This window comes from Podarcis filfolensis, assembly GCF_964270895.1.
Source record: "Podarcis filfolensis genome assembly, chromosome: 14".
NCBI classification, from domain to species: Eukaryota; Metazoa; Chordata; class Lepidosauria; order Squamata; family Lacertidae; genus Podarcis; species Podarcis filfolensis.
The window spans coordinates 5,880,895-5,898,872 of NC_139616.1; the positions used below are offsets into that span (position 1 = coordinate 5,880,895).

The window sequence follows — 17,978 nt, forward strand, 5'->3', positions numbered from 1 at the left end:
TTAGTTTATGCAAGCATGTTGTGAGCAAGTTCACCCCAAAGTAATTAACAAGAGAAATTACTGCCGCCAAGGTGAATTTGCTGAAGTGATCCTTCTTTTTGCCTTACTAGTCATTCTCTCCAAACCAGAAGCAGATCTTTCAGAGGTCCACGCAGCTCACATGAACAGTTCAGGATGGAAGGTATAGACAATAAAGACTCAGAGCTTACTTAAGAATGACAGCTTATCAGGAAGAGCAAAAAATACCTACACCTGGCAACTCACTCCTGACTTGAAAAGCTGCCCACTTCTCCATGTGAAGTGCCTGTCACCCTTTGTGGTGTACCAGAAATAGTAGACCTTATTCTGAGGGGACAATGAAGGTCTTAAGGGCACTGCCTGGAATAAGCCTGACAGTTTGCAGGAACTACTGAGCCTTAGAAGACACTGGGGAAAAAACTTCCATATTGAACTTTCCATTTTTTGTATACTGAACTGAACTGAACAGGTATACATTTTTTGTATACCTGAAATCATATATGCTCTTTCTGATTATGCCCCCCAAATCACTCTAAGAGTTTTTCTCACCCCAGGCAGAGGGTACTGACAGAGACCCTGACCTCTGAGGAGTGGGCTGCTATACCTTGTTCTTCCTCTTGATGAGATTTTGATATCCTTTTGGGAGGACTCATCATCAGATTTCATATCATCAGAGGAGGCAGGTTCATGTGTGTTTTCATCTTTCTCCTTGTGCTCTGACTTGATCTCAGCTGGACCTAATGCCACTGAGTGGTTCGGCAACCCAGATGACAGCACTGCATGCAAACACAACAGAGTGTAACTGGCAATAAGAAAACCACCACTTCCCTTATGTTTGTCCAAAGACAACCTGGCTAAGAAAATGGGTAGCAAGTGGCTCCCACCCAGATAGAGAAGACATAGGAAAATGTTGAAAAAGGAACTAAGATCAGGAGGAAGGTCATAAGGTAGTATTAGAAACCCCTCCCTTCTTCTGCTCCAAACTAAACATAAGTGTTTCAAGGTGACAATGTGGGAGGCTCTAATGTTGAGTCCATTAGCTGTCTGAAATAGCTACTTGATGGGTTGGGTGCATTTGTGTTTTGTGGGGAAGATGATGCAATTTAATATAATAGATACAAACAGTTTGCTTTTTCACTTGAACTCCAACACTGATGCTTTTATTGGCTGCTCAACATGTCACCCATTAGACTTTTTTCTTGATAAAAAAACCCCAAAACTTGCAGTTTTCAGTTAAGAATCTCTCACAATTCCAGAAAACCTTTGAAATGTAATTGCTGTCTACAATAAATTAGAGGTCCATGCCAGAAGAGAAGAAATTTAAGACTGTGCTTATTTCAGCAAGTGTCACTAAAGACCAGGACCAGTTCACAACAATTCTGAAGTGAGAAAAAGAGCCTCTAGGAACTCTGCTGGATACTTCTGTCTTGCCCCTGTTTTGGCTTTAAATAAGTGATCATGTAAAGCCCTGGGCAATAATAATTCTCCCTGCAAAGACAAAAACAAATTGCTTTGGGAGGGGGAGGCAGGAACTTTTCCAGATTCCAGTTGCCTTGCCGTGCTAGCATTGTGTGCATGTCTCAAGTGGAACTAAGTGTGGCTCTCATCCCAAACCCTTTTCAGTGCAACATGAATGGTTCTCATTTCCCCATATTCCTACTCTTGAGAACCTGAAATACATGGCACAGGTCCGTATGCACCGCCTCCTGCAGCAGACTCGTATTAAGTGATCCTTGAGGGGATATAACCTCTCCATAGTGCCCTACTGTCTATGAGAAATGTTGAGAGAATAAAACATTTTTGTGACGTACCTAATAAATGATTACTGCAGGTTAAAAGGCAAAGGGTAAGAAATTATTCAGTATTTACATGATATGGGGCAGCGGGTAGGGTGGGGAACAAGCAGAGATTTTATTAGCTGTAAGAGTAACGACTCTTGGTGTTGACCAAGCACACAGACTATCATTCTTTTCAGGACCCACAACCCAAATCACTGTGCTTTGGATTTATAAGATGCCATTCAAAGAAATATTATTTTAAGAGACCATTTGGAGAATTGTTGGCAAACACCGTATGAATAAATCAGGGACCAGAATGGGCAGTAAGTTCCAACTGGTCCAGAAAACGACACATTCTACCCCCTCTGTGCATAAGACCTACTCAAAGAAGCCATCTGTGGCACTGCTCATTTTACTGTGTGACCGAAAGGGAAAAAAGAGGGAATCCATTCATTCAGGCCAGCAAAACTTCTCATGCCTTAGCTTGTTTCAGCTGAGAACTGAAAGTGCTCTTAAAGGTACCTGCTATGAATGGGTGTGTTCTGCCAAGGCTGGGATATCAGTTCAGCTTGTTACTGTATAAACATCATTTTAAAGAACAGGAAGTCTACACAAGTCCATTTCAGTTTATAGGGAACCACTTCTGCAGGTGGAAAACTATCTCCAAAAGTGGTTGTGCAGATTTAATCCCCTTCTTTAAAAATTTAGTAGATAGGCTGACACATGCAGTTTGGAAGGAAAGACAGACAACTATTATGGGATATGCTACATTAATTTACTAACTTGCATCCACATGGCCGTGTGTGTGTGTGTGTGTGTGCGCACGCGCGCTTAAGCAGAAGTGGGGAACTTCCAGCATGCACATCAGATTTAGCCTAACTAAACTCCCCATTTGACCCCTAAGGCCATTTTGGCCAAGCCATGCCCATGTGCCCTACATCTGATATCATATAGGATGTCAGGTGTGGAGCAGGTAGCGGTGGGGTTAAAAGAGGCATCCCACAATCAGCTGGTTGTTAGGCTTTTGGGAAGCTTATTACTGATTGAGAAGTATGTGCAAAGTACTTTGCAGTTATTGTGCTCAGCACTGCCCAAACACCAACTAGAGCAGAGCTTTCCAAACTGTGTGTCGTGACCCGTTAGTGTGTCGGCTGCAATGTGTGGGTGTGTCGCATGAATGCTCTTACAAGGGATTAGTTTAACCTCCGGTTTGCTAGTAAAACTGAATCACTGTGAGCGAAATGAAACATGTCTAAAAAGTGTCACCAACATGAAAAGTTTGGAAAGCTCTGGACTAGAGGGTTTGCAAAGCACCTTGTGCAGCAATTCTGAAGCACCCAACAATCAGCTGGTTGCTGGATGCTTAGTAAACTCTGCACAAGGGTTATGCTTTGACAGGTCCTGTCTACTTGTCAAAGACGGACTGCACAGGTGGAGTGGGAAGAAGATACAAGATCTGGCTTACCGGGACAAAAATGTTTCCCATCACTGTTTAAGACAGGTATACAAACATTGCCAAAGCATGCCTGGGATCACAACAAACAGCAACCCAAATACAAGTTTTTAGGGAGAGGAATCAGTGGGGTTTACATGAAGAATTTTACTGCATATCACAAAGATTCCTCCAGCTACAGTATATTTCTCGTTCATGAAGAGACAATTAAATACAGGCAAGTTTGTAGATTAGACTCCCTAGGATGCTTAGATGGACTAGTCACCCAGAGTCCTGGGTTAGGAAAAATCCAGCTGGAATTCATCTTACCTCTGTACTTTTCTTACCTCTGTAGCTTTCTTGTGCTTTGTGGTTTAGTTCAGAATTCTGAGCAGAAAGGGCACTGGACAATCCCGAATGACTGCCACTGAGGCTGACACTGTCTTCTCGGTGCGCACTGACCTAGGACAAAAAAAGCACAATCACAGATAATCAGTCAGGCAATAGAAGCAGTCAACCCAAGGTCTTTCTCAGTGGCAGTGGCTCCTAGCACTGCTGACACAGGTTCTTCAACTAGTGGAACGGGGAATGAGTAGTGAGGTGGTTATGTTTGCTGATGATACTAAATTGTTCAATAAAAGTGATTGTGAAGAGCTCCGAAAGGACATATCCAAACTGACCAAATGGGCAGTAAAATGGAATTCAGTGTAAATTCAATGTAAACAAGTGTAAAGTGATGTATGTAATGGGGGGGGGATCATAATTGCACAAACAAGATAATGGGATCTGAACTGCCAGTGACTGACCAGGAATGAGACCTTGGAGTAAAAGTAGATAGCTCAACAAAGATGTTGACCCAGTGTGCAGCAGCTGTGAAAAAGGCAAATTCCACGCTGGAGTTAAGAAAAGAACTGAATTTGGAATACTTTGTACAGTTGCAGTCACCTCATCCCAAAAACAATATTGTAGTTGGAAAATGTTCAGAACAGGGCAACAAAATGATAAAGGGATAACAACTCCCTGTGAGAAAACATGGCAGCATTTTGGGCTCTTTAGCCCAGAGAAAAGGCAAATAAGAGGTTACATGATAGGTGTTTATGAATTATGTATGGTACGGAGAAGGAAGAAGAAAAGTTTTTCTTCTTGCATAGCACTAGAACTTGTGTACATTCAATAAAGCTGAATATTGGAAGATTTGGGACAGAAGAAAGTACTTCTTCACATACTGCATAGTTAATCTGCTACTGAATTTACACAACATGAGGTAGTGATGGTCACCCAATTAAATGGCTTTAAAAGATAAATTCATGGAGGACAAAGCTATCAGTAGCTACTAGCCATGATGGCTATGCTCTGCCTTCATAGTCAGAGGCAATAATGTTTCTGAATGCCAGCTGCTGGAAACCACAAGAGAGGAGAGTGCTGTTGTGCTTGAATCCTCCTTGCAGTTTTTGCACAAGTGTTTGGTTGGCCACTGTGAGAACAGGATGCTGGCCTAGATGGGCCATTAGCCTGATCTAGCAGGCTGTTCTGATGTTCTGCCAATGCAGAGTTATGGCTCCCCTCCTATGACACAATGCTTCTACTATTAACTGAAGAAGATCCAAGAGAAGTGAAGTTAAAAGTACCGTAAATGGGAAGGGAAATAATATCACTTCACACAGCCAAGGTCCTGTTCTTATTCTTATTATAATTTATATACCGCCCTATACCTGCAGGTCTCAGAATATAAAACCACAAGGTACATAATCAAAATAAAAACAACCACCACCCAACAACCCCCCCAAAACACATTTTAAAAGGGCATAGGATGTCAATCAAATAAACCAAAGGCCTGGTTAAAGAGGTGTATAATGAAGGCTCCAGGCGAACCTCCCTGGGGAGAGCATTCCATGTTACGAAAAAGGAGCAATGCTGCTGAATGCTCCAGATGGCTGGAAAGCCAAACAGGATGTTGATGTTATGGGACTGTACCGTGGGAACCAGGGACAGTCTATTATGTGCTCTGAGCACCGGATGTTAGCTCAGAGTGGCACATGACCCTGTACTGGAAGTACATGGGTGGAGTTATTCTCTCTCTGGCTGCTGATGTGAGAGGGTGCAGACATGATTTCTCTGCACTACTGGAAGGACAGAAATAAAGGCATGTAAATACATTTCTGTCTGTCTCTCTCCCCTCCCTGGGAGTGAGGGAGGAGGGATGGTTGTGTTCTTCTCACGTTGAGGAGAATCGGCCGATAAAGACCTCGCCTTGTCTTGCTGGGAGTCCGAGACGGGGAGGTCAACATGGAATCAAAGCCGGGCACCTGGAGAGTGCCAAATTCCTCTGACTGATGGGCTTGAGAGTCAACATTCCACAGACGGGGAGCCACTGCCGAAAAGGCCTGTTCTCGTGTTGCCACCCTCTGAATCTCTCTTGGAGGAGGTGGGTTCATATGGAAAGAGGCGGTCCTTGAGGTATTGTGGTCCTGAGCAGTTTAAGGCTTTATAGGTCAAAACCAGCACTTTGAATTGGGCCCAGAAAATAATTGGGAGCCAGTGCAGTCGACCAGGACTGGTGTAAGATGCTCAAACCGTCTCGCTCCGGTGAGCAACCTGGCCTTGCAACAACAAACATTTGATTATTTGTACCCCACGCATCTGATGGGGTTGTATAGGCAGCTTCCAGCATATACAAAAGCACAATTAAGCATTAAAAGCATTAAATATTAAGCACTTCAGAGGTCTTCTAAAGGTTGTAACATATCTCAAGGGTTGAGAGTTGGGTTGGAACAGTTTGCCTCCTCACCCCTCATGAGAGATCCCTTCTTGCAACATCAGTGTCAATATCATACATTTTTTGCTGATTTGCTGCCAGGATTGATGACGTGCTTCACAATGAACCCTTGGTTGCTGGGACTGGAAGGCCTATGCTAATAAGTTTGGCAGGTCAAAGGTCATCCCCCTCCTCCCCTTTAACACACGTATTCATGGGAGAAGGAGCAACAAATGCAAACCTGAAAGGGGGGGCATGCAATCAAGCACTACTATAGAGATGAAGCTTTTTTATAGGAATAAATAGCAGAGAACAGCAGCTAAAAGATTAAGCCTTTAATTAAATAGGTTTATTGCCCACAGTTACACATGAGAACCCCTGCTTTTCAATAAATCCTTCAAGCCTAGTAAACTGCTGAGCTTTGAATCCCTCTTGAGTAATTAATGCAGCTTTTCTCTTTAACATTTAGTGTGGGTTTTACTGAGACAGAGATAAATACCCTTATGCAAGTTCATGCTTTAATTTATTGTTTCCTGTGAACTCCAATTCATCCTGATTTGTTGTATTACTTTCCAAATGCAAGATTCTTCCACAAAGACAGATGCATACTAGTCAAATATTTTCTAGATGCTCTTATTTTCCTTTTAACATAGAACCGTGCCTCAGGTTAGTGTAAAGTTTCACAAGAATATCAATAGTCACCAGATAGAAATAGAAATACAAACAAGTTTCTATATGAAGAAAGTGTGAAACTCTCCGGGTTAAAAATAAAACTTTGTTAAATTCTGCCCTAGAAGTTTTGTATATCTTTATTCTAGTTATGCTCAAATCCAAATAACATTCAAGCTGCTAATCAAGAGATGTCTTAGGGGCAAAGTAGCTACAGAATATTATTAAATTTTTATTCTTCAAGCAATGTCCAAACCTAACAGCTATCAGACTCTTGATAATGTTAAAATCTAAGACTAATCCAACAATGACAGACAGATCAAATCTTAGATTCAGAAAACAGTCTGGAAACTTTGAAAGTGAAGTTGAACTTCTAGGAACATATGATAGGGGACTCAAGAAAATAATTTAGATTGAATATTTTGCCAGGAATGTCATTACACAGCAATGTAAGACATAGAATCATAGAATTGAGTTGGAAGGGATGCTAAGGATCATCTAGTCCAACCCCCTGCAATGTAGGAATATGCAGCTGTCCCATACGGGGATCAAACTTGCAAGCTTGGCATTTGCAGCACCATGCGCTAACCAACTGAACCAACCAGGCATGTTAACCAAGTACAATATCAAATCAACTTAAATGAGTTCTCAGGTTGATAACTAAACCCCATTAGATCATCAACTGAATTCAAACAGTTACTTTCTTAATAAGATACTTCAGGAAATATTAATTTCTGGAATTTCAAAACCTGGCCAGAATGTTAACTTTGCAACAATGCTGACAGTGTTTAGACATCACGCTAAGCCATAGTTTAGAGCAAACTTAGTCTGGAGTACTCAACTCTCACTCTAATGTAGCAATCCTAAAGTAACTGACACTGAAACCAGTAGGTTTCACATCTGATCAAGGTGACAAAAAGAGAGACGAGAGGACAACTCCCCTGTTGAAAACAATCCTGGCATCCAACAAGATGAGGGCCCATTTAAGGGGGCACTTCCATGTAGGCAAAGCCAAGCCTATGAACACAAGGATCAAGCATACAGAACCAACTGTCTCCCATGCATCACAGATTTTTGAGGGGATATTTACTGAAACCTTATCAGGTGCGACACAAAACACCAGCAGGAGCGCTAGCACCTGCGGATGCTGCACTGGCAAGCCCTGCACTATACATTTCTTGCAGCGGACCGAGAAAAGTACAGCATGTCCAAGCAGCTTGCAAAATAGGACTCTAACTTGTTATTGAGTACTGAGTACAAAAGGAAATACGTCAAAGAATAGAGAGACAGCCAACTTACTTGAAAGTGCTCAACATGTCTGGCAAGAGAGCTAGTGAAGGACTCTGCTCCCTACTTTAGCTTAAAGTTATTGTACTTCATGCCAATGCCAGGCTTCTCCCAAAAAGCACAATGGAATCTAACAGTAATGTATGCTTCAAAACATGAAATAGAATGCAAAATGGTGGGTTGCTTTTAAGATTTAAAATGTTCATTGAGTAAAGAGCAGGGAAAGTGTAACAGCCAGCACAACAGAACACACCAAAACAACAATTAAGCAGAGATGCAGGAAATGGTTTTTTTAAAGCTGGCAGAAAACTTAAGCAAGTGTTACAATAAAACCATGCCTGGTTATGCAAGTCATAAAAAATAAGACTTACATTACTCATTTCCTTGTTTCTTCTGCCAAGGACATTTTCAAGGAAATTTAATTATTTTTTCTAAGAGTTAAGAAGTTAAAATGAGCTGCAATGGGATGTCCAAAATATATTGCTAAATCTTAATGAACTTTTTTTGGCCAAGGTTTACTCAGAAGGGCAAACTTTCCTACTTCATCAGTGCTTCAGTGCTTCAGTCAACATACATGATCTTCCCCAATCTAGTGTTCTCCAGATGTTTAGAACTGCAACTCCTTTCAGACCCAGCCAGCATAGAAGGCTTTGTCCTATGCATTCTATTGACTGAGAGCAGTCAACAAAAATTATATGGAGAAGAAACTACTAGGCACCCATCCTTCACTCAGGCCAAGGGATTCAGACTGCTCAGCTGTGGATGATGCCTCCATATCCGACTGGTGAACCCTCCACAGTTTCTTCTTAGAGAGCAAGCTAGAATGAGAAAACCTTAGCTCTTCCTCCCTGGTGCTTCAGAGGTGATGAGAGGGGTAAGGAGGTTTGGCCTTATAACATTATTACTTTCATAATGTTATATTTGATTAAGAGCTACACTCGTAATGTTCACCAATATTAGCATGTCTACTTGCACTAGTCAGCCAGCCCAACAAATCTGAGCACATTTTCTATCTCACCACTGAAGACAATCCTATACCAGACCCACCAGTCTGTTTCTCCCTTAGTACCTATGATGTAGAGCCCATCATTTCTGAATTAAATGGGGATTCAGGACAAGTTTCCAGTGATACACACAGACCATGACTGCGTCTTCTACATAAATCACAATCTCTACACCCAATAAGTAGTTCAAAAAAATGAAATTGGTTCTTACTATTTCTATTTGCAGATTAGGTTGGAAGACATTTTATCTTGAGTATGCCACTTCCTACTGGATTTGATAGGCAGGGACCTAAGAATCTTTTGCCTCTTCCAGGGGGAGGAGTCATCTTGCCCCTCCAGATCAAACTGGCAGAGCAGAAATAACTCCTCAACCCTAAAAATCAAAACACAAAAACAGAACCATGCAAGGGAATAGGAAAGAGAAACCAATAACAGAAAGAAACAAGCTGAACAAACAGCATCACTAAGCACTGTGTGCAGATTGAAGGATGTAGGTTGCAGCCATGATGCCCAAACACCGCAGAAGAGGGATGCAAAGTGTTTGCGAATATGGCAAACACTTACCGGTACTCCACAAAGACACCTTTTATAAGAATTACACAAAAACAAAAATCATCCGAATTAGGACTTTGGTAGCAGTCCAAGAAGATCAAGTTAGAAGAGTATTAAAATTTAATTGTCAAGGGTAAGAAGCCTGATATCCACAAGAATATCAGAGTTTGACATTTTGCTCTTTGCTGACCACAACAAATGCAGCTTCTCTCTCTTCTTCTGTATTTCAGGGGTTAGTTTGTTTCACCAGAGCACATCTGCAATGAATGGATACACAGCTGGCTGAGTTCCAGAAAATCTCAATATCCTTTCTACAAATCGCCAGGACAACATGGACCAATAGAAACAAAAAGGAATCCAGTTAGGGGTACCAGAAGAAACAAACTCTTAGGATATATGCAGAGAGGGGCAAAGTGGAAGGCGAGAATATACCCAGAGCCTTGCATAAGATTAAGAACAGTCTTTTACTTCCCATATAAGCCTGGTCAGTGAGTTTCATAAACTCAAAACCAAGTCCCCCATTTAACCTACTTTTCCAGTGTGAAGTGTTTGGTTCGCCCCCCCCCCACTTTATTTCCTTCTTCATTATAGCTTCTCTCTGCACCAAAATGCATGAATAACAAAGGCATTCTAGTTTCAAGGCAATCATACAGGAAGGAGGGAGGAATGGCATTATATGTACAGGATGTGTACACTTGTGAATAGATCCATGACCTGGAGCATGGAAAGCAGATTGAGAGAATATGGGTAAAAACTGTAGGAGAGAGAAACAACAGTGACCTTACTGTGGGTGTCTGCTATAGACCGCCAAGCCAGACTCAAGTCTTGGATGATGCCTTTCTAGAGCAGATTACCAAACATTTGAAAAGGAGAAATACAGTGGTCATGGTAGACTTCAACTTCCCCGATATTGTTGGAACTCAAACACTGCCAAGAATGTAAGGACTGACAAATTTCTCCATTGCCTTGCTATCAATTTCATTTCCCAGAAGGTGGAAGAAGCAACAAAGGAATCATCTATCTTGGACCTGGTCCTCACCAACAAGGAGGAACTATTCAACGAAATGGAAGTACAGTGGTACCTCGCTTTAAGAACAGTCCGGTTTAAGAAGGATTCGGTTAACAAACTCTGCAAAACTGGAAATAGTGTCCCGGTTTGAGAACTCTACCTCGGTCTAAGAACGGAATTCAAACGGTGGGAGGGCACCAGCGGCGGGAGGCCTCATTAGGGAAAGCACACCTCAGTTTAAGAACCGTTTTGGTTTAAGAATGGACTTCCGGAATAGATTAAGTTCATAAACCAAGGTACCACTGGACTGGGAAACATGAGAGGAAGTGATCATGTCCTCCTGGGTTTCGTGATACAGAGGCAAGGAAAAGCTGAGTGTAGTTGGACGCACTCTGGACTTCAAGAAGGCCCAATTTCAAAAGCTTAAGGAACTACTGGATGAGATCCCATGGTCAGAAAAGAGAGTCCAAAATGGATGGGAGCTTCTTCAAGTTGAAATATTGAAGGCCCAAATGCAGACAATTCCAACAAGAAAGAATATTGGGAGGCATCTAAGGAAACCAGTGTTGATGTGTACATTTCTGACAGTAAGAGCTGTTCCGACAGTGGAATGGTCTGCCTCGCGTGTTTGTGGTCTCTTTCCTTGGCGGTTTTTAAACAAAGGCTGGATGGCCATCTGCCAAAGATGCTTTTGTTGAGATTTCTGCATCACAGGGGGTTGGACTAGATGATCCTCAGGGGCCCTTCCAACTCTAGAATCATAAATTTCCAACTCTAGAATCATAAACTTAGCCTGCTGATAATGTCTATCATGAAATTATATGAATACCTGAAGCCAAACATGCCACTGGGGGGTGGGGGGTGGAGTTTAACAGGAAACAAACTAGTCTCCTTGATGCTTAATAGTATTAATATAAATGGAAGTGAAAGTCATTCTGTTTTATATATTGTACCCCTTCACCAACTACTTTGATGGGAGGTGAAATCCTGCCTTCATTAAGAAATACCCAGCTGTGAACCTGTTTAAAAGGAAACATTCTCAGAATAGCCAGCAGCTTTGAAAACCAGGCTGTAAACAAGCCAACCTAAACTGTTTGAAGGGAGAAATGAACAGAAGCAAATCTGCAATATCATTTTCTTACACAATGATTTCAGTGTCTCACTCTGATTCATGGCTGTCTTAAATCCATTTATGTAGAATGATTCATATATGTATTAATGACAGTGAGATATTTCTCTCTTCTGGGGATGAGGGAGAAGATTAGTCTAAGGACTTTGCTTTCCCATTGTTACATAAACTACAGCTGTGCTGCTGTGCTCAAAGTCATTACATTTACATTCTGAGTTTGGGCACAACCTGGTTTCACATACCAGCAGCTTCTTTCCAGGCTTGTTTGCCAGCATCTGTTACTAGAAGTTAGTTACATTTTATAACCATTTTTCCAACCCAGAACACTTGAGACCAATTCCATCCTCCTTGACTGCTTTCCCAGTTCAATCTCCATGTTTGCTACTTCAAGCAGAACATGGCCTGCCAATTATTAAACATCTGGAAAAATCATATGTATAAGCTCAAGTACTATTAGCAAAAGTCTCCGGTTTCTGTATCGGTCAAAGCAGCAGGATTTTACGGAGCGTTCATCAGGCGAACCACTTTAGCTCTTCCCCTCTTTCTGCCCTCCCTTCCCGACCCTCTACATTCCTTCCAAATGGGAACTACCAGCAGATGCATCAGGCTGCCATTTCTTCTTCCACAATCACTATCACTAGTTTGGTTTCTGACAGATGTTTCTGATGCATAACATCAAATCTTCAAGCTTCAGTTCTACTAAAAATTAAATCAAGAGTCAGTCAGTTTAACACATTCGGTAGATTAAATAGCTACTTACTATTGAGGCTTGCCGACTGGTGGTTACAAGGCTGGATGCTCCATAATTTGAGTTCAAACTACTAACTGGCCCATTGTGGGAAGATCCCAGTAAACTATGTATCTCTCCATGGGCGCTCGGCAGGCTCGTTGAAGGCCCCACCGCATGGCTCCTCAGCACATTGATGGCATCATCGAGTCTGTCCAAGCGATCCTCCATCCGGGACTGCTGTTAGGATTCAGAAGGAGCACAAAGGTCATTTATTGTACACATCTGCTAAACCCATTATATATTGTCATGCTTTCTACAATGGAAGACATGAAAGGCAAGTGAAATGCAATATCAAAAGGATTTCAAACGCAGCTAAGCAGCACTATAAACAAATAGGTGGGTAGTGGGGGCAGGTAGCTGATCGGAGAGGATGTGGAATTACTTCTGTCTAAAAAAAGAAAAGGATGTTTTTCAACATTCGGTTATTTGTAAGATTAATGCTATTTGATATTTTAGGATGCAACTTGAAGAAAGAAAAACCAGCAAAAAATGTCAAAATTCCAATTTGGATTTAAAAATAAAATTGCTGCATAATTTTGCTGAAATGAAATGTTGGCCTTTTCAGTCAAATGTTGGCCTTTTAGTCAGCAAATGACTGGTGGAGTAGATAAAATACTGAAGACCCAGGTACAAATCCTACCCACCCTACAAACTCCCTCCCAACTAAGCCACAAAGATCAAAAACTGTCCTTAAGACAACTCACAGTCCTTTAGCCCTAAACCCCACCTCATTTGATAGCTATGATAAAGCAAACATTTTAGAAATTAGTCTGAGCTCAATCCAAATACAATTTACATACCAAAAGGAAATTTGGATTTCTCTCCTCCCCTTTTTTTAAAAAGGAAGTTTGTATTTCTTATTTCAATGTATCACTTTCCCAAACAGCTCAGAACAGTATTTCAAAACTACCATCCTGTAAAGTAGGTGAGGCTGAAATAGTAACTTGCATTAGGCTAAGTGGATTTTGTGGCAGTGTGGGGATTTTGAATCTAGATTTTCTGTATCGAAAACCAACACTCTAGCCACTGCACTATGGCATTTTACTGTCCTTAACTTAGGTTTATTGTTTATTTAAACAGAGTAGACAAAAGTCAGCTTAACCTTGGAAACTCTCTACAAAGTGACATAACAAAATGGTTGAAGGAAATGTGTTATCTACAGCTTTCACCAAACTAGCACCCTCCACATGTTTTGGAGCACCAATTCCCCAAGATGGCTAGGACTGATAGGCGTTCTAGTCCAAAATATCTGAAGGGCAGCTGGTTGGCAAAGGTTACCATACTATACTATATGGTATTTACTGCTACTTTAGGAAAGAATCTGTAAGTAGTGTTAACTGGAAAAATAAAAAGGCACCATCTAAAGAGAAATAGTACCTCACAGACATCCTTTAAGAATGACATAGCATCTTGCAAATGCTCGTGAAGTTGTTGCTCAACTCGATTTTTCTGGCAAAGTCAAGACAGAACAAGAAGCAAAGCACAGGTTAAGTAATTTTAAAGAGGTGAGATCAACAGCTAGTATGTGTGACAGCCTCAGTGGTTAGTTAAGTTAATTCAACAAAGATTTAAATTATACTGAGAAATGAGAAGATAAAATACTGAATACTGTAGTAACATTGGAAACCTAATTTCCACATACTGCTTACATTTATTAGTAAAATGTATGGCAGTAACAGAATACTCTTATTTGTTAGTTGCATGGAAAATGTTATTATTATTTTTTATCATTGTAGGTCTTTGTTCCATCCCCCCCCCATTAGGAAATGGTACAGTGGTACCTCAGGTTACAGACGCTTCAGGTTACAGACTCCGCTAACCCAGAAATAGTACCTCGGGTTAAGAACTTTGCTTCAGGATAAGAACAGAAATCGTGCGGCGGCAGTGGGAGTCCCCATTAGCTAAAGTGGTGCTTCAGGTTAAGAACAGTTTCAGGTTAAGAACGGACCTCCAGAACGAATTAAATTCTTAACCCGAGGTACCACTTTACTTCCAGCTATACTTGATTACTGGTTGCCTGCAAGTGAATGTCCTCAGAATCCCGACCAAAGGCTATGTGCCATTTCTATGTAGCACACAACACAGAAGAATAGATGAGAAAAAAGCCCTACTCATTCTAGCAATCTGTTTCTCACAGGGCTAAACAGAGGCCTATGGGAATCTCCAGGCAGGCAAGGGAGCAATAAACTTCTCCTGATGTTATTCCCCAACTAGTATTCAGAAGTATGCTGCCTCTGATCTTGGAGATAAAATGTGCCATCATGACTTGTAGCCACCGATAGTTTTATCCTCCATTAATATGTCTAGTCCCTTTTAAAGCCATTCAAGTTGAAGGCCATTACCACATTGTGTGGTAGCAAATTCCATAGTTTAACACTGTGTTGTGCAAACTAGTGCTTCCTCTTTGCATCTTCCACTATTCAGCTTTATTGGATGACCCTGGATTCTAGTTTCAAGAGGGAGGGAGAAAAACCTCAACAGCCACTTTCTTTACTTTTTTGTTTACCATGGCATTTGCCTTCTTTTCTAAACCAAAAAACTCTAAATGCAACTTTTTCTCATATGAAAGTTGTTCTCGTCACCTAATCACTTTGATTATCCATGTCCAACTCTATATTATTCTTGTTGAGATAAGTGCTCTGTAGATACGGCAGGTGTTAAAGAAATATCAGAGATGGAAGTCACAGCAGCAGCGAAGGAAAGTTAGAATCCATCATCTCTATACCAATTTCCATATCAAATTATCAAGCCCTTATTTCCTAAATAAAGAGTTATCATACTTTTTTGTAGCAAGATGAGCAAGACATATTTTAATACTTTTCATAGAAACACAGAATAGTAGAATTGGAAGGAACTCCAAGGGTCATCATCTAGTCTAATCCCCTGCAGTGCAGGAATCTCAACACACAGTTCCCCATCCAATTTGAAACCATACCAGACCCTGCTTAGCTTTGCAAATGTGCTAGCAGTTTTACTGCTGTACCACTAGTTCCATTGTTATGACAGTTTCATAGTCAAACACTGAAGACAAAAACAAAAAATGCAAGAATTTTTTTTTTAATTGTGAAGTATTTGCACACCTTTCTTCTTGCATGAATTTGCTGATGGGTTACAAAAAGGTAGCATAATTTCTAACAAGACTATCACATAAGCTGTCTTTAATACAGAAGCTTGATGCCCAGCAAACAGATGGCCAAAGACCCACCCTGCATGTTTGGTATTGTTCATTTAAAGACAGCCACTTTTGTTAGCAAAAAATCAATTTGTAATGCTGTACTACTGCTTCCTTTAAGGACTGTATAATTTATTAAAATTAAAGTGCTATCTTTTGGCAATGAAGTCATAACTAGCTTTAAATAATTCTTACCAAAGAGTGCAGAGAATTTTCATAGTTTGGAGAGGAAGGGGCTTGTCCTCCAGTCCTTGACCACTGACTGGCACCTGTCAAAATCAACCAGAAGAAATTCTGATGCAGGCAGGAGAAACAGGAAACAAAAAAGGCAATTTACTGTAGTAAAGTGAAGTTCCACATCATTTGTAACACAAGACTTCTTAGCTTCTAAAACTTGAGCTTTGGGAAGGACTGTAGTTCAGTGGCAGAGCACATGCTTTGCTGGTACAAGGTCCCAGGTTCAATCCCCAATGGGATCTCCAGGTAGAGCTTGGAAATGCTCCTTCCTGAAACCATGGAAAGCTGCTGCTGGTTTGAGTACACAATAATGAGTGCTAGATGGCCTAGTGGTCTCATTCTGTATGACGCAGCTTCCTATGTCCTAGAATTCTATCACAGATGCTGGGAGTTTCCTAGATAGTATGGTAGTTTCCCAAGAGAGACAAATATGCACCAACACAAATGTTATTTCCTTATTTAGAAAACAATGGATGCTGCCCATCGAGAGGGAGGGGGGGCGGAATCTTAGGCAGTTTACAATCAAATAATAAAAGCGGATGGGGAAGCAATGAATATTCTAGCGCAGTTAGCAACTGAACATCTAGTGATGTTTCCCAAATGCTGGATACTCTTTGCTATGACCCTAAATTGAGGCAGATGAAATAACCTCCTGAGAGCCTAACATGGAATAAGATCAGATTGGCATAAAATCATGAGTTCCTTTAAATAGCATGAATTATTTTAAATGAATGCAGCACTCAACGCCAACATATTACATCAGAAAAGTTATGACTCTGCCGAAAACAGGAATCCTATGTAGAAATTAGCCTTGTCAAAAGACTTCCCCTTGCACCCTCTTTCTCAGTGGTGGCTGGAAGCAGAGTTAAGGAGGATGCTATAGAATCCTCAGGACTCAGCAACTGAATAATCCTTCTGAATAAATGAAACAAAAACATTTTCTACCCAGACCCTGGAAAACTTCTCAACAAGAGGGATTCTATCCTCTGTCCAACTTGTTTAATTACTGCCTCATTTTTATAGCCATAACACCATTTGGGGGGAAAGACAGGCAATATAAGAAGAGTAAAGTAAGCTATTACACTCCACACCTATAATAGATCAGGATTATTGTTAGGCTTCAGCATAACAGACATCAGCTATTTTGTGTGGACATTTCACCAAGCAGCAAATGCAATACAGAGATTGCTATAAAGTTTTTTGTATAAATTGTATGAACTATATACTTTAAGAGTTACATCATCCTGCCATTAGTTCTAATTCCTTGTTAAATAACAAATTTAAGTAAATTGGGCTTTCATAAGTATTCTCTGTGTGTTGAACAGCTGTTCAACATTTACTTGGCAGCTGAGGCCCTAGTATCAATGGAAGCAATAGTATCCACTAAGAATGATGCAGCTGCCGAGAGTACCTCTCCCACACTAGACAACACTCAACCCGCTCTTACAAGCAATTCACAAAACTCCTTTAGAGTATTTTGTTTTAAGGGCACAATAATGTAACACCCACAGCATTCTCTCTTCCCTTTCCAGAACACAGCAGCAAGGAGTAGAAATTAAACACACACACACATTTCACAGAAGCACTTTTTCAAAAGGAAACTCAAGGTTTGTGCAGCATTATTAAAAGCAATCTCACCATCTTGTGTTGTTTATGCAAGGTTTTCCTGAAATGCCTCTAAATTCAAACAGGAGTAGTACTAAGCGTTAGTCCTACTCAGGGTAGATCCACCGAACATGACTAAATTAGGTTAATTTCAATGAGTCTACTCTGAGTAGGACTAAGTTGAAGATAATTTTTGATTTTTGTAAGTTACTTCATTATACAGCAATTTTAAGCAGCCAATGAACTAAAAAGTAGCTAACTATGCTATCCTAATGCATGCTGACTCAAAAGTAAATCCCATTGAATTAAATGATGTTTACCCTCAACTAAGGGGACGCGGGTGGCACTGTGGGTAAAACCTCAGTGCCTAGGACTTGCCGATCGCATGGTCGGCGGTTCGAATCCCCGCGGCGGGGTGAGCTCCCGTCTTTCGGTCCCAGCTCCTGCCCACCTAGCAGTTCGAAAGCACCCCTAAGTGCAAGTAGATAAATAGGTACCGCTTTATAGCGGGAAGGTAAACGGCGTTTCCGTGTGCTGCGCT

The 17,978-nt window shown here is 41.0% G+C and overlaps 1 protein-coding gene across 32 annotated transcripts in view; it reads right to left on the reverse strand.

Moving 5' to 3' along the window:
- Window positions 1–17,978, reverse strand: part of TCF12 (transcription factor 12) — a 141,706-nt gene that overhangs the window by 8,585 nt on the left and 115,143 nt on the right. For 12 of the 32 annotated variants that reach the window (XM_083586474.1, XM_083586464.1, XM_083586460.1 and 9 more), the window contains 4 exons: window positions 15,791–15,864; window positions 12,394–12,600; window positions 3,576–3,690; window positions 623–794 (listed from right to left, as the gene is read on the reverse strand). In XM_083586474.1, the coding sequence (XP_083442600.1) occupies window positions 623–794; window positions 3,576–3,690; window positions 12,394–12,600; window positions 15,791–15,864 (568 nt within the window). Of the gene's footprint in view, window positions 1–622; window positions 795–3,575; window positions 3,691–12,393; window positions 12,601–13,800; window positions 13,873–15,790; window positions 15,865–17,978 lie in introns of all 32 variants that reach the window. The other 20 variants (XM_083586482.1, XM_083586484.1, XM_083586470.1 and 17 more) reach the window with 3 other exon arrangements.